The sequence below is a fragment of the Doryrhamphus excisus genome, linkage group LG20, assembly GCF_037039965.1.
Source record: "Doryrhamphus excisus strain RoL-2023G ecotype Guam linkage group LG20, RoL_Dexc_Guam_v1.1, whole genome shotgun sequence".
Taxonomy (NCBI): Eukaryota; Metazoa; Chordata; class Actinopteri; order Syngnathiformes; family Syngnathidae; genus Doryrhamphus; species Doryrhamphus excisus.
In genome coordinates, this window is record NC_136376.1 from 14,702,451 (window position 1) to 14,717,890 (window position 15,440).

The following is a 15,440-nucleotide window of genomic DNA, read 5'->3' on the forward strand; positions in this document are numbered from 1 at the left end:
CTATTAGTTAATTAGATTTGTATCTATCAAAGCAGAGTGTGTGCGGTTTATTTTTTTTTGTGTTCTTTAACATTTAAGCTTAACTGTGCACATTGTTCTTTGGAATCTTTCAAATTGATCTACTCAAAGTTGACCTGTTTGCTCATTTTGCATGTAAATGCATGCAGAACCATGCAAAATTGTAGAACATGCCTTGAATTTAAAAGGACAGTGGAACCTTGCCCCCTGCAGGCCCCCTTTGTGTGAGATACCCACTGAAATGATGCTTTATTTGTAAACAAATACCCCCCCCCCCATGTTTTATTTGCAGCTATTTAAAACTCATCAGGGAATCGATCCTGCCTGATGCTGATTTCATGGCGACTTGAGATGACAACATCACAACTGCAAGGTGGGCATACAAGAAAGCAACAGACTGTTACTAGTCACAGTGTGTCAGTGTGAGTGTGAGTGTGTGTGTGTGTGTGTGTATGGGAATAAAAGCCCAGTGTTTGTAAAGCTGCACCAAGTGCCTTGAATAAATATCAGGCCATCTCTCCCTGTTTGTGGTGTCCTCTTTAACACGTACGCTCCATGTCTTTCTCTTTGTGCACATGTGAGCAGGAAGTTTTTTTTATTTTATTTTATTTGGGAAAATATATGAAACATTACAGTGCATTTCTTACATCAATCAAAATATAACTTTCCATTATTTACATTTGTATTCAACTATCTGATCACAAGCCCGAAAGGAGTAGACTGAAGCAAAAGCTTATAAATGCCTACCCCTTTTTGCAAGATATAATCATGTTCATGCCACTGTCTTGTTTTCCCGTTATTATTATCATTGTAATATTATTATTGGGCGGTACGGTGGTCTAGTGGTTAGCGCGCAGACCTCACAGCTACGAGAGCAGGGTTCAATTCCACCCTTGGGCATGTCTGTGTGGAGTTTGCATGTTCTCCCCGTGCATTTCTCCGGGTACTCCGGTTTCCTCCCACATTCCAAAAACATGCTAGGTTAATTAGCCACTCCAAATTGTCCATAGGTATGAATGTGAGTGTGAATGGTTGTTTGTCTATATGTGCCCTGTGATTGGCTGGCGACCAGTCCAGGGTGTAGCCCGCCTCTCGAAGACAGCTGGGATAGGCTCCAGCACCCCCCGCGACCCTTGTGAGGAAAAAGCGGTAGAAAATGAATGAATGAATATTATTATCATTATTATTATTGTTATAATCTTTATCATTATTACCATTATTATTGTTATTATTATCATCATTATTATAATCATCATTAATATTACCATTTTCATCATTATAGTTGTAACAATTTTTGGATTTTTTATTATTAATTATTTAATTTTACAGACTTCATTGCTTCTTGTAGAGTGCTGTATCATTCCATCTGTTGTTTTCTGAAATCCGCAGTATTTATGCTTTTATTGTCAATTTATTAACCCACTTTTTCCCCCTAAGTGTAACATTTACATATCATTTTCTGGATTGTCTGGATGTGTCTAATCTTGTGCATTAAAAAACAAGAACTTAATTGAGACTGTGTCTGGACAGGTGACCAACTCAAGCATCACAAACATCAAGTTAAAGTTCTTCATCAAGTTTAGAAAGAATATCTTACACTGTGTACACTATTGTATTGCACTATTCTAGGAGTCAAATTTAACGGAAAACAGGGCTGGATTTCTCTCACTGAGCAATGTCAGTGTTGAGGCCCACCAGGATATGTTCCATAAAATATAGATAAGCTATAGCAGACCGAGACTGTGTGCTTAAAGATATAAGTGCCTTATATAAGCAGCTACAGGAGGAAGGTCACTACGGCACTACATTTATTAACAATGGTTAATATAGTTTGCTTTACCTTTTGACTCTTGCCATACCATCTGTGCTCAAGTAATGATGATTTTTACTTTTACTTGGAGGTGTGAGTCAATATTGTTTGCTCTTCAAACTGTTTTTCTCCTGCATCATACTTCATTTCTCCAGTTACATATTGCGATTTGCTTCCAAAATGCAGCCCTGCATTCATAACTGTGTATCATGCACTGCACTGAGTAAATGCAGAGCTCCTCCATTGTCTTTAATCACATAGTTATTAATCATCAGAAAAATCATCAGAAAAACACATCAAAGCTTTGATCACAGCAATATTGTGTAAATATAGGTAGTAATTTGTAGGTATTAAATGTAAGCTTATTGCATTATGATAATTATGATCTTATATTGTCTGGACTTCCCTACTGAAACTGCAGCCTCGGCAACCTGGACCCGGATAAGTGGAAGGAAATGGAATGGAATATTATGGAATATATATGCAAAGTGTGACGCGAGAGCTAAAAATAAGCCATGCCTTTCCCAGTCTGTGTTAAAGTGAATTGTTATGCATTAAATGGACATCTTTTATAGTTGAAAATGTCAAAAGGAAGTGTCAAAGACCATATGACCATATGGGATTTGGTATTTAAAAATATGGTACTGTATATGCTATTTGTATTACGATTATTTGTAACATTACAAGGCCACTGTCCAAAATTATTTATCCTGCTCAGACCCGCCATTGCATGTTTGTTCTCTTTGAGGGATTTTTTTTCATTTTACCTCCAAAAATTATTTAATACAAAAGAAAATTATTATTATTATTATTATTATTATTATTATTATTATTATTATTATTATTATTATTATTATTATTATTATTATTATTATTATTATTATTATTATTATTATTATTATATTTTTGTACCCGTTGACGAGGTTGGAACTATGCGTTCATTTGTGCATACACACTAGAGGCGCAGTTACAGCGCACATATTTATCCTTTTCAATGGAGCTTTGACTACTTTTATTGTAGCATATAATAAGAATATGTTATAATAATAATAATTATAATAATAATAATTATAATTATTATTATTATTATTATTATTATTATTATTATTATTATTATTATTATTATTATTATTATATTTATATTTATATTATTAATAATAATAATAATAATAATTATTATTATTATATTTATTATAATAATAATAACAATTATTATTATATTTATTATAATAATAATAATTATTATTATTATTATATTTATATTAATAATAATAATAATAATAATAATACTAATAACAATTATTATCATATTTATAATAATAACAATTATTATCATATTTATAATATTATATAATAATAATAATAATAATAATAATAATAATAATAATAATAATAATAATAATAAATAAACATATTGTTATTATATGCTACAATAAAAGTAGTCCAAGCTCCATTGAAAAGGATAAATATGTGCGCCGTAACTGCGCCTCTAGTGTGTACGCACAAATGAACGCATAGTTCCAACCTCGTCAACGGGTACACGTTTAGCTACTGAGTCTGACAGTCGCTCATAGACACGCACTCACATAGAGTCAAAGCTATCTCTATTCTCCAGTGTAAATGGCCAGTATTTCATTCATGCGTGGCTCTCCTCTGTGGTTTGTCAGAAGGTGGACCAGTCGTTGAGCTAGTAAGACTTTTCAGTCAGGACCTGGGAGCGAAAGAAACAAGAGAGGAAATCTGGATTGAAATCGGAGCTAACATTGGTTAGCTAGCTAATGTTAGCTTCCCAGCGCAATGGTGAGTTATTAGCTTCTACGTAGCCGATGTTAGCCTGCTAGCTTGTACAAACCTAGCTAGTTTGTCGGTACAATGGTCATCGATTATGGCTGATGTTACACCTTTATGGACGTTTGTGTAAACTGTTTTGATGACGGTACCTGACATCTTATTAGGGCCCTTAGGGAACCTTGAGGAGTCACTCCCCACTTGTAGCAGCATGATACTGCTGCCAATATTATCAACATAGCAGTTGTACGTTTCCATTAACAGTGTAAATTAAGTGTTAATTATAGCTCAATTATTTGATATCTAATGTTCAGGTTTTATTTAAGAGAAGTCAAATTAGTCGCTCATGTTTTGGCTTCAATTGTAACTAAGCTAAATGTTGCACTCGGTGTTTACTTAACGACGAGTGCTATTTTGGCTAACTGTCCTACTTTTAATAACGTTGGTATTTTTGAATATAGAAATACTTAAAGCAGGTATCTATTACACTGGTCAGATAACTTGACATTTTTCGGCCTACTACACAAACCAGGATTTTGAAAAGCTTGTTTGTAAAGATAACATCGTACTATATATCAGACTGTTTGGATGTGGTCTCTTGTTTTTGCACCGGATAATTGCAGTTTTGTAATAAAATTAAAAAAGGAACACCTGGTAATATAACTGGGGTGTGTTAACCTTTCTTTATGCATTTAAAAGCTACAGATGTTAAAACCCACATAGTAGCTAATGCTTTACACCAAGGATGTGTGTCAAAAAGCCTCAAATGAATTTTGCCACATATGGCCTTAATGTGCTAATTTTCTTTGGAGGATTAATTAATTTGATACTTGCTCAAATTAATAATTAATCATGCAATTGTATTTATTTATGTATTTTATTCTATGAATATTATTCGATGTGTTATTTTGTTATTCTGTCTCCCCCTATTTTCTCACATAATTGCCTTTTTTATTAACCGCAACAGAGTTAGTCAAAAATTCCATTCTTTTGGATCATACTAGTTTTGCTGTTTTTGTGATCAGCCCTGGTGGCGTCTGATTTCTTAAACAGGCCATCAGATGTGTCCCAGATGATGTAAGGCATCCCAGTCTGTAGAGACCACCATGACTGAAGTTCAGGCCACAGCGGAGTTCTCGGTGGAGCTCCACAAGTTTTACAATGTGGACCTGTTCCAAAGAGGGTGAGTTAGTGTATCATTTGAATTGTCAGTGCATTGTTGTGTTTGTTTCTGGCTTGTGTTCAGCAGGTGGTAATCTGCTAATGCTTCTTCAAATATATTTTACTAGATGTATTTCAGAAAAGCTGTAATGTCACGAGAGCTTGTCATATATGATAATCCCTTGTTTATCTGTAGGCATGAAATAAAACCCCATAATCATGTATAGACTCTATAGTATTTGAAGTGGCAAAGAACAGATCCAATAAAGGGGGTAGCATCTGATATGTTTATCGGAAACCTAAGGATGGAACGTGATGTAGCAAACATTTTGAAGCTGTTGATGTTATACATGTGGGCCTTGTCTTTCGTGGTGAAATGAAATTCCACCTCAGTGCTCAGCTTTTCTACATGAGTGACTGCAAAAAGAAAGTGTTCATTATTTATTGAGGAATGGGTTCAGTGTCATTTTACAAATGAAGACACTGGAAGTAAGTGTGTGGGTTGCGCCTGTACTTGGGAGACTGGACAACAAACATAACAGGGCTCGTATCTCATACCAGCATTTCAAATGTCTCTATTTTCAGGTTCTACCAGATTCGTGCCAGTCTGAAGATCCCACCCCGGGTCCCGCACAAAATTGAAGCTAGTCTTCTTCACCCAAGCGGTAAATTCATTTTCATGGCTGTTGAAAATAATATTTTAATACACAGACTTGTGGCTGCACCCACCTCTCGCCCAAAGACAGCTGGGATAGGCTCCAGCATACCCACGACCCTAGTCAGGACAAACGGTAGAAATTTAATGAATGAATGAATACACAGGCTTGTCTACAGTCTTAATTGTGAGAATGTTGTATAGTCAGTATATAAAGAAAGTTTGAGAAGGCAGGGTCTTGGTTTCTTCTGCAGTCAGGTTTTTGTTCCAGGTTTTTTTTTTCAGCCCACGCTTCATCCCCTTTCGAGGTGACTGTATTTCTCTTGTCGCCGAAACCTCCTACAAAAATCTTGGTTTTTAAATTAACAAAACTGAGTTAATAATACAGTAAGTCATATATCTACTCTAGTGATCCTCAAAGGATTTTACATAAAAAAACATTCATTCATTCATTTCCTACCGCTTTTTCTTCACAAGGGTCGCAGGGGTGCTGGAGCCTATCCCAGCTGTCTTGGGGCGAGAGGCAAGGTACACCCTGGACTGGTGGCCAGCCAATCATAGGGCACATATAGACAAACAACCATTCACACTCACATTCATACCTATGGACAATTTGGAGTGGCCAATTAACCTAGCATGTTTTTGGAATGTGGGAGGAAACCGGAGTACCCGGAGAAAACCCACGCATGCATGGGGAGAACATGCAAACTCCACACAGAGATGGCCGAGGGTGGAATTGAACCCTGGTCTCCTAGCTGTGAGGCTAACCACTAGACCGCCGTGCCGCCCATTATTAATAAACAATAATAATCATAATAATAAATTAACCTCCATACAATGTAAAATCAACAAAACACCATCCCTGATACTACGATATATACATCAGTCCAATTGGAGGAATTTTGGATGTTTGGGTCCTTGGCCTTTTGTACTGTCTCATCCACAGTAATGGTTCAATGTTGACTCACAACAGATGAAGTGTTACACAAGTACATTAGCACCCATCTTGGCTACGACCGCTGAATGTTTTTACATGTTTTACATGGTTTTTGTCCAGGCTCTGATCTTGCATTCCCTGCTTCGGTCCAAGACGATGTCATTTCCAGCAAAACATTTCAAATTCTGTACAAGAATGAAGAGGTTGTTGTCAACGATGTGCTGGTCTTTAAAGTCATGATGTTGCTGGATGAGAAGAAGGTGGGTTGTGCAGTTTGGCCAAATAGAAACATGATCTGTTGTTACCTCTGACCCATAGACTGTATATAAAAAAAACACCCAAAATTCACTTCTCCCCTTTTGAAACGAGGTCAGTATTTTTAGGACAAGGTTGCTGCCATCCTGCATTTAAAGTCAGTTGGACCTATGCTGTAGTGCGGCGGCGGTCCTCAACCATTTTGAGCCTAAGGACCGACTTGCATTCCTACTAACCTCTGGGAAGGACTTAATTACATTTATCACACTGATTACTACACTAATATACACATATAAACCAATATATACACTAATATAAACTTGGTATAATGCAGAATCAGTGAGACTCCTGACCTTGTTTCACTACAACTACACTGGCCCCATATGGTGGGACAGTGACACTCAAACCGTTATCCTTATGTTCAGTATATTCGCTAATCTTTTTGTAATTACTGTTGCAACTAACAATAACACTTTTACATGCAGAAAATGATGCAAAAATAGTAATTACAAATAAGGAATGAATGGGGAACTTAACACTTACATCACTTTTACCTAGTTTTGCAAAAGGGTGGGGGAGGAAAGGAGATTATGCTTAGAGGGTAATCCTTTTTTTTTAAACTTTTATGGTGCTCATAGGTCAATAAAAGGATTTTTAACATTCCCGGTTTTACATTAAAAAAAAAAAAAAACAATGCCACAAGCATGTCATATGTAATGGAGAAATTAACCTTTAACTTTTACCAATAGCTTTTACCACTAGACCCCTGCAGTGTTGTATCATACATATATGCCACATTCAACTTTTCAACGCAACTCTTTTTTTGTAGTGCTGTAGTTCCCCAAATTATTTGGGGAAAATGTATTTGACAAAGGGGGCAGCAAAGAGTTTCTCACAAATTTAATAAAAACAAATAATATGCATAAGCGGCATAGAAAATGGATGGATGAATAAATGCAGTGTTGCGTGAGATGATTTGACCAAATAGACAGGACATTCCTTACACACTTTGTACACATTTACACACTGAACGTCTCTAAATACTTTTTAAATCTCAGGTGGAAGAGTCTCTGAGTGACATGGATTTCCAGCTTCTTCTGGATCTGTACTTCACTGATGGCGATTACACGTAAGTGTTGATAGGCTTCTGTCCCCCCTTTGACAGTGTTATTTCATATTGGTTATTATATGTGCTTTCTGTGTTTCCTGTGTATAGACCAGATGACCCAAGCTCTTTACAGAACATAAGCAGCCGCTCACTTCGTTTGCACTTTAGCCTTCAGAAAGGCATCCACCAGCACATCAATGTCATGTTTGACTACTTCCACCTTTCTGTCATCTCCGTCGCCGTTCATGCCTCCCTAGTGGCACTACATCAACCACTTATCAGGTGAAACTGCCAACCATGCTATCAACACAGAAATACTCTCATTTCAATATTTTACTCCTTCGAGGATGTGTAAGACAGCTGTTGGATTTTTACTTCTTCTTCTGTTGCCTAGTTTTCCAAGGCCAGTGAAAACCACCTGGCTTAATCGCAATGCTCCAGCACAGAGCAAAGACTCGGTCATCCCACCTCTAGAGAATGTTGTCTTTGGCAGCAGTTATGTCAAGCAGGTGTCACAAGATGTACGTAGTCATCCCTAACTATTTTGTTCAAAAGCTCATTTATTTTTTTGTTCAGTGCAATAAAGGAAACGTTGAGCCCAGTTATTTATATTGTCTTCAAATTTCCATCCTGATCCCTCAGGGCAGGTCGTTCCTGGTATCTGACCACTGTGTGCAGCATGCGCTCAGTCTCCACCAAAACCTCTGTTCCACTCTCCTACTAGCCTACCAGGGGCTGTTTGACTACTTCACCTCCATCACCAAGGACCTGCCCTCCTCCCATCGGATGGAACTAGGTAAAAGACATTCACATTGCTCATCAATTTGCAATGCATGCAATATTTGCAAAGAGATGCTTGCTTCAGCTGTTTTTTGTTTTTTGTTTTTGCACACATGCTTATATTTTGTGTTGTCTTTCTTTAGCACTGATATTTAGTTAAGGGCTCAATTTTCGTAGACCAGGCACAGGCGCAGTCAACATGCCCTGCGCTGCGACTACGCTGTGCCAACGGGGTGTGGCCAGCGCACTTTGCAATTTTCATGAACAGCGCAGCGTGGCGCACCCATTATGCGTGGCGCACCCATTATGCGTGGCGCACCCATTATGCGTGGCGCACCCATTATGCGTGGCGCACCCATTATGCGTGGCGCACCCATTATGCGTGGCGCACCCATTATGCGTGGCGCACCCATTATGCGTGGCGCACCCATTATGCGTGGCGCACCCATTATGCGTGGCGCACCCATTATGCGTGGCGCACCCATTATGCGTGGCGCACCCATTATGCGTGGCGCACCCATTATGCGTGGCGCACCCATTATGCGTGGCGCACCCATTATGCGTGGCATCTTTGATCTGACGTAAGATGACATGCCTGTGAGGTTTTGGAGACGTGTGCTCTGTGCGCCCGCCAGCCAAATTACCATTGCGTCGGGTGCACTTTGCCTGTGCCGAGAATAGACCAGGTCGCCAGGTGCGCCAAGCTCCGCCACCTTCCGCTGTGCCACGAAAATAGAGCCTATAGTCTCATGTCCTTTCACCTGAATGGAAATTCTGTATATTCACAAATCCAGCAACAATATACAAATTAATAATCTAATAATAAATGCATCTGTGAACTCAGTACACAAAATCATGAAAACTCCCAAGCACGGTTGACCGTTATGTCTCACAAATACTATGACTTACAAAAACTAATCTGCACCAGTGGACCGATACTAAACCATCCCAAAAGGACAAAGCAATAAAAGGTTAAACATGCCTATATGTGCAATCTTACTAGCCAAGCCCAGCATGCAAGTCCTTTATGAGAGAGTACTAAGAAGACCCTATCCCCGAAGTCAAAGGCACGTCTACATAGGTATGTCCTGACCCTCACCGTACCTCAAACCAGCCTACCCTTCTCTCCTTTTTCCTCTTTACTCCAGTTTCCTTCCTGTAGAAAGTAAAGCACTCTCAACGCCACAGCGTGCTGATTCAATGCAGCTGCTGCCATCTTTTTCCTACTGTCTCTTTTATCCACATTTAATATCAGGTCTTTGCCTTAGCCTCAGTCTTTTGTAACACATTGTCTCTGATCTTATCATTTTATCTAAGGAATAGTCTTGTACTTTTTCCACACCAGTATTGTCTTACACCACATTCTTCACTCGTGTATCTTCCTCAGACATTCACAGTCACTAAATAAGTTACAAAAGTAATCACAGGGGTAATACTGTTCCGTGTCTCCTCAGAAAAGCTCGACTTGGAGGCCCGTCTAGTCGAGTTATGTGAGCAAGTGAAGGTAGGCTCTCCTGAATAATACAAGCGTTTTCTTTTCTCTAATGATAGCAAACTCATGTTTGCAACACAATCACATTGAGACTGCAGAATACTGTATACTGTATCCTCCTTTAATCATATGGGTCATTTGCAACAATGAATTACCATCTATTATTTTGAAACTGGGATGAGCCTTCTGGTGGTGTTTTTTTTATTCTACAGCAAAAAGCAGAGTCCCCTGATGAGTTGGCAGAGTTAGTTAACATGAATCTGGCCCAACTCTGCTCTCTGCTCATGGCTCTGTGGGGACAGTTTCTGGAGGTTGTATCCCTACAGGAGCAAGTTGCTGCCATTCTTGCTGTGGGACACCACACACTAAGAGTGAGTTAAATTTTCTTAAATCCTGTAAATACCTACATATCGGGTATCATGTATTTTGGAATAATATTGTTATTTCATTAAACTGCAGTCTGTTGTTGGAGAATCAAATTTAATCTTGACTTAATACTTGTTATTTCAGGTGAGGCGATTTGCTGAGGCTTTCTTCTGTCTTGAGCATCCAAGACAGTCTGCTTTGGCTTATCAGGAGTTACAGTATGTCACAGTGACTCACCTGAAATACTAAATTCCAACTTTTGGATGTACTGTTCTTCCTGTCATAGTGCCTCCTTTCTCCTTTTTTCCCTCTATGCCAGTGCTCACAGTCACCAGCAGATGACTAATGCCATCAAAAGCTCCAGTTACTTTCTATCTTTGCCTCCGCTTCCAGTGGAATGTGCTGACCTGGATGGTGATGTCAGCTCTCTTCCTATCATTTTTGAGGATCGTTACCTAGATTCCATCACTGAAGGTCCATTAAAAAGAATTGATGTTTAAATAGACTGACATAAGCCTTGCTGAGTGGTTTTAAGCCAAATATTTCTTTTTGTATGTTCACCAGATCGTGATGGACCCTGGCTTGGCCTGCACAACACACGGACAGGCTCAGTGCTGAGCAAAACAGACAAATCCAGTTCAAAAGACTGTGCTGCAGCAGCCAGCTCCTTGCCACCTGATTCGCAATGTGCCCCCTTGAATAGGACTTGGTGTGACAGCTTTGATCCACCACCAAAATCCAAAGGCAAATCTGTCAAACTGAAGAAGAATTCCAAAATTGACAATTCCAAGAAGCTAATCAGACACGGATCCAAGGACTCTGTGGTTTTGGTGGGTTATAAGAACCTTAAAGCTCCTTTGACTGACCCTAGCACTAAGTATAAGGAAGGGGAGGCTCCTCTGAGCTTAGAGGAGGACCAAGATGCCTTGCAGGTGGACTCTATTAGTTGTTTACGGACTAATGCTAATTCTGACCTTGGTGCCTCTTCACCACACTTTGTGCAGAGTGTTGTTGAGTATGTCTCGAATGATAATAGAACTTCTACAGTAGCGTGTCCTCAGACAGACACTGGGACTATGTCTATGTGCCAACAGCCCCTGAACAAAGATAACCAAGTTGAGCGTAGTAACCAAAATCCCACGCAGTGTTTTGCTGGACCTAAGCAAATCGAGGTTAAACCAAGTCCGATTAACCAAGGTGGCAAAGTCACAGATCTTAGACCGCTTCGGACTGATGTTGCTACCGACGGCACTAATCCACACATTACGCATACAGCATGTTACTCCAGTCAGCCTGCGGGGGAGACAGCACAGCATAGCCAGCGGTCCTGTCTGGTGTCAGTACAGGTAAAGAGTGATTGTATCCGGCTGCCAGATGTAGCAGCTCCGAGTGCCTCTTCGCGCCTCTCTGACTCAGGAATTGAGAGTGAGTCCAGCTCCTTTGCACCTCAGCTTTTTTCCGGCCCACCGACTTGTGCAGATCTTGGTGTAGCTGAACCAACTATTGCTGACCCACAGCCCGAGTCGACCCCCGTAAGTTCTGCTCTCAGGCCAGCTCAGTCAAGTTCAGTGCAGCAACCTGTTGGAGCAGCAGAGTGTCTTCATCCAGAAGATGCCCGTACTGCCAGGGGTGTTCAGTCATCACTCACTTCTATCAACTCCTTGCCCTCAGATGATGAAGGTGAAGGTTCTTCTAGAGGATCTGGTGGGACTGATGTTTTTTGCAGGAGGTCTAGTATTGTGGTCCAGGAGCAGAGTCTTGTGTTTTCTGGGGATAAGCTAAACAAAACTGCCACTGATGCTACAATAGTGGACTCCCAGCTTGTAAAACCTGTATTTGATTTGGAAATAGACCCCAAAATGCTTGGTAATTTGGAGGTTAGACTGGAGGAGGCATCTGGTCTTGAAGCCATTAGAGAGTCTCGTAGTGAACCCCAAACATGTCCCTCAAGTAACTCTGCCACCAGTAGCACTGATCTGGTAAAACGTGGCATGGTAGAGAACTATTTTGGCTCGTGTTCCAGCACAGACGTATCAGAGATCAGCCCAGTGGAGACTTCTGCTGTCACACTGGGGATCCAAACTGGAACTCAGGTTGAGGACGACGAGGATGAAGGTGAGCATGAAATGATTGAGAATGGCTACTATGAGGAAGGAGATGGCTACGCATTTGTGAATGGTGTCGCCGATGAGGAGCCAATCAGTGCTGGCGACACAGCTGGACAAGAGACACGTCTTCTGTTTGAACATCTTGGCATCGGCCACATCCACGAAAGGCAGGATTTATCCAAGGTGCCAATATGCTCCCATCTGGCCTCCACTAGTGTGGGACAAAGCACGGGAAGGCGTCATACCTCTACCTCTGTTTGTTGTAATCTGCAATGGTACGAATGTGCATCTACACCACAGATGAAAGAGTGAGTTGTGTTGTTATTTACCACCCAGGGCTTTAGATACATTAAAAATAAACATTCACGTATTAAAATGTAATCACGCAGGTTCATCAAGGCGAAGGAAGAAATGAAGCAGTTAAAGCTTCCAGGCTTCCTGTACAGCGAAGTACCGGAGCTGGCATCCAGTGTTCCCTACTTCAGCTTAGAGGAAGATGAAAGTTGTGAAGAGGGCATTCATCTCATCGTTTGTGTTCATGGTTTGGACGGTAAGGCGGGTGATTCTTAAGAGCATGCTTTTTTTTTCAGTCTCTGCTAGTATTAAAAACCACATGTTGTTTTTCCTTCTCCTGATCAAGGCAACAGTGCAGACCTGAGACTGGTGAAGACTTACCTGGAGCTGGGGCTGCCCGGTGCTCGTATAGATTTCCTCATGTCAGAGAGAAACCAGGTGACTGCAGCTTACTTACCACTATTGAGTAGTAGTTCCCTATAGCAACACGATATTTGATTCCGGGCTTACCGGTGTACTTGTCCTCAGAATGATACATTTGCTGACTTTGAGTCAATGACAGACAGACTCCTGGATGAAATAGTCCAGTATATCCAGATATACAACCTCACTCTGTCAAAGATAAGGTAAGGTCATCCAACCGGATTTTTGAGATATAGTGCCAAAGTACCATCTACTTTTTTTAACCAGACACTTGTATGAGTTACATTCTACCTTGCTTTTGTCTTTTCTTACAGTTTTGTGGGCCACTCTCTAGGGAACCTGATTGTACGCTCCGTACTGACCAGACCGAGGTTTAAATGTTATCTGAGCAGATTGCACACCTTCCTTTCTCTTTCTGGCCCTCACCTGGGCACACTCTACAACAGCTCAGCTCTGGTCAATACAGGTGGGTGACATTGTCTTAATTGTACTATATAGGATGTTGCTTAAAAACATGTTGTTTCTAGGCCTTTGGTTCATGCAGAAGTGGAAAAAGTCAGGGTCACTGCTGCAGCTGACTTGCCGAGACCACTCCGATCCTCGACAGACCTTTCTCTACAAACTCAGCAAGAAATCAGGTTTGTAGTAATTTTTTATGCCACACATGCATAATAACTAGCATGTATGTGTGATTGTATATAGTCAACGTTTGTACTTACCTGTTTCTTATAGGTCTGCAGTTTTTCAAGAATGTGGTCCTGGTGGGTTCGCTGCAGGATCGCTACGTCCCCTATCATTCAGCTCGAATAGAGATGTGCAAAACTGCATTAAAAGACAAACAAACTGGTGAGATGAGACACTATTAAACTGTAATTTCTCACTCTTCAAATTAATTCATATGTATATTGTGTGTCATTATGTAGTGGAGGCAACAGAATCGGTATGAAGTATGCATTAGATGTTTACAACCTTTTCATTTTCTGGATGGGTAGGTGATTCTCCTCTGTGCCCTTCAAAAGGTTTTGTGTTCACGGTGTCCCCAGGTCCAGTGTATGCTGAGATGATTGAGAATCTGCTGCTGCCTGTCCTTCAGAATAAAGACTGCAATCTCGTGCGATATGATGTCATCCATGCGCTTCCCAACACAGCCAATTCTCTCATCGGTCGCGCCGCCCACATTGCTGTTCTCGATTCGGAGATCTTTCTGGAGAAGTTCTTCCTTGTTGCAGGCCTGAAGTTTTTTCAGTAGAACACCATGTGAACAGCCGAATGTTAATACCTCACTACATCTGAATTTTCCTCCAATTACCATTCTTGGACTATCACTTTTAGTTCGTTTTTAACTACTACCATTTACTTTTTAATGAAATAGATACTTTAGATTATTTTGCTGTTTTTATTGGAATCAGTTTATAAGGAGTTAGTTTTTATTTTTCTACTGCCATTGTTTCGTCTTTGTCGGGGAAGGAGTTTCGGCCAAGTTTTCTGTTATCCTCTCAGTGTTATTTATGTATATTTCTATATACTTTATTGAAATCATTCAAATAATTTGGGTGTTGAAATGAATTTAGAGCTGCTACAATGTTAAAATGGCAAGTCTGCACATAACGTCACCATTTGGAAACCTTTTCCACCGGTTTTTAAAGACATTGCATCCATTTGCACCAACAACTACATTTTACAAGCTTTTTGTACAGGAAATTGTCATTTGTACAGGTTGCTTTTATATTGACTATTTTCCATCCTTTTTAAAAGAAAAGATTTGGATTTGAAAAAGCATTGTTGTTGCTCAGACTTTGAAACGTGTGTTGTTTTTAATCCATTATGCAACATTGTGCACATCTACCGACTGTGGGGTTGGTGAAACAAAGCTGCAGTGTAACATTTTGTCACAGGGAGCGTAAGCAGTGCTCGCCATTCAACAGAAAGCACATATGTTTTTTGTTTTTATTATGGTGTTTTATGGAAAGTATTTGATTGGTAACGTTGGGTGCTTATGTGATTTTCAACTGGAAAGTATTGCTTGCAATATGAAACATGTTTATATATCATATTGGACCAATAAAATTGATCATATAAAATTATTTTTACATTACTGTATTGAGGATTTTTTTTGACTATTATTTTCCTATAGGGGGCAGTGTGCGCGGTGCGTTCCTTAACCAGCTGGAGTGCTTATGAGAAAATTATATGTTGGTTAAACAAACATCTAAATTTAGCCCACTGCTGTTGAGACTCCACTACG

General features: G+C 39.9%; 1 protein-coding gene across 3 annotated transcripts; it reads left to right on the plus strand.

The window, feature by feature from the left end:
- The first annotated feature begins 3,339 nt into the window (after positions 1–3,339).
- On the plus strand, positions 3,340–15,232 carry fam135a (family with sequence similarity 135 member A). Of its 3 annotated transcripts, XM_058058973.2 has the most exons (21): positions 3,341–3,628; positions 4,670–4,799; positions 5,363–5,442; positions 6,490–6,629; positions 7,683–7,753; positions 7,841–8,014; positions 8,127–8,253; positions 8,375–8,528; positions 9,516–9,593; positions 9,967–10,016; positions 10,217–10,375; positions 10,515–10,588; positions 10,690–10,844; positions 10,935–12,786; positions 12,868–13,028; positions 13,119–13,210; positions 13,301–13,398; positions 13,510–13,661; positions 13,723–13,833; positions 13,928–14,041; positions 14,239–15,232. In XM_058058973.2, the coding sequence occupies exons 2-21, from the start codon at positions 4,723–4,725 to the stop codon at positions 14,442–14,444; spliced, it is 4,125 nt and encodes a 1,374-aa protein (XP_057914956.2). In that variant the 5' UTR covers positions 3,341–3,628; positions 4,670–4,722; the 3' UTR covers positions 14,445–15,232. The 3 variants fall into 3 exon arrangements, with proteins under 3 accessions (XP_078655515.1, XP_057914956.2, XP_057914957.2); XM_058058974.2 differs by lacking the exon at positions 9,516–9,593; XM_078799389.1 differs by lacking the exons at positions 9,516–9,593; positions 10,515–10,588; positions 10,690–10,844; ... (6 more) ...; positions 13,928–14,041; positions 14,239–15,232 and having other exon boundaries at positions 3,340–3,628; positions 10,217–10,384.
- The last annotated feature ends 208 nt before the right edge of the window (positions 15,233–15,440 follow it).

Excerpts from the sequence above, each read along its gene's own strand:
- fam135a (XM_058058973.2), top strand. The coding sequence starts at position 4,723 with ATGACTGAAGTTCAGGCCACAGCGGAGTTCTCGGTGGAGCTCCACAAG. Across the intron at positions 10,589-10,689 it reads TTGGCTTATCAGGAGTTACA|TGCTCACAGTCACCAGCAGA; the intron begins GTATGTCACAGT and ends CCTCTATGCCAG. Across the intron at positions 13,399-13,509 it reads CTCACTCTGTCAAAGATAAG|TTTTGTGGGCCACTCTCTAG; the intron begins GTAAGGTCATCC and ends CTTTTCTTACAG.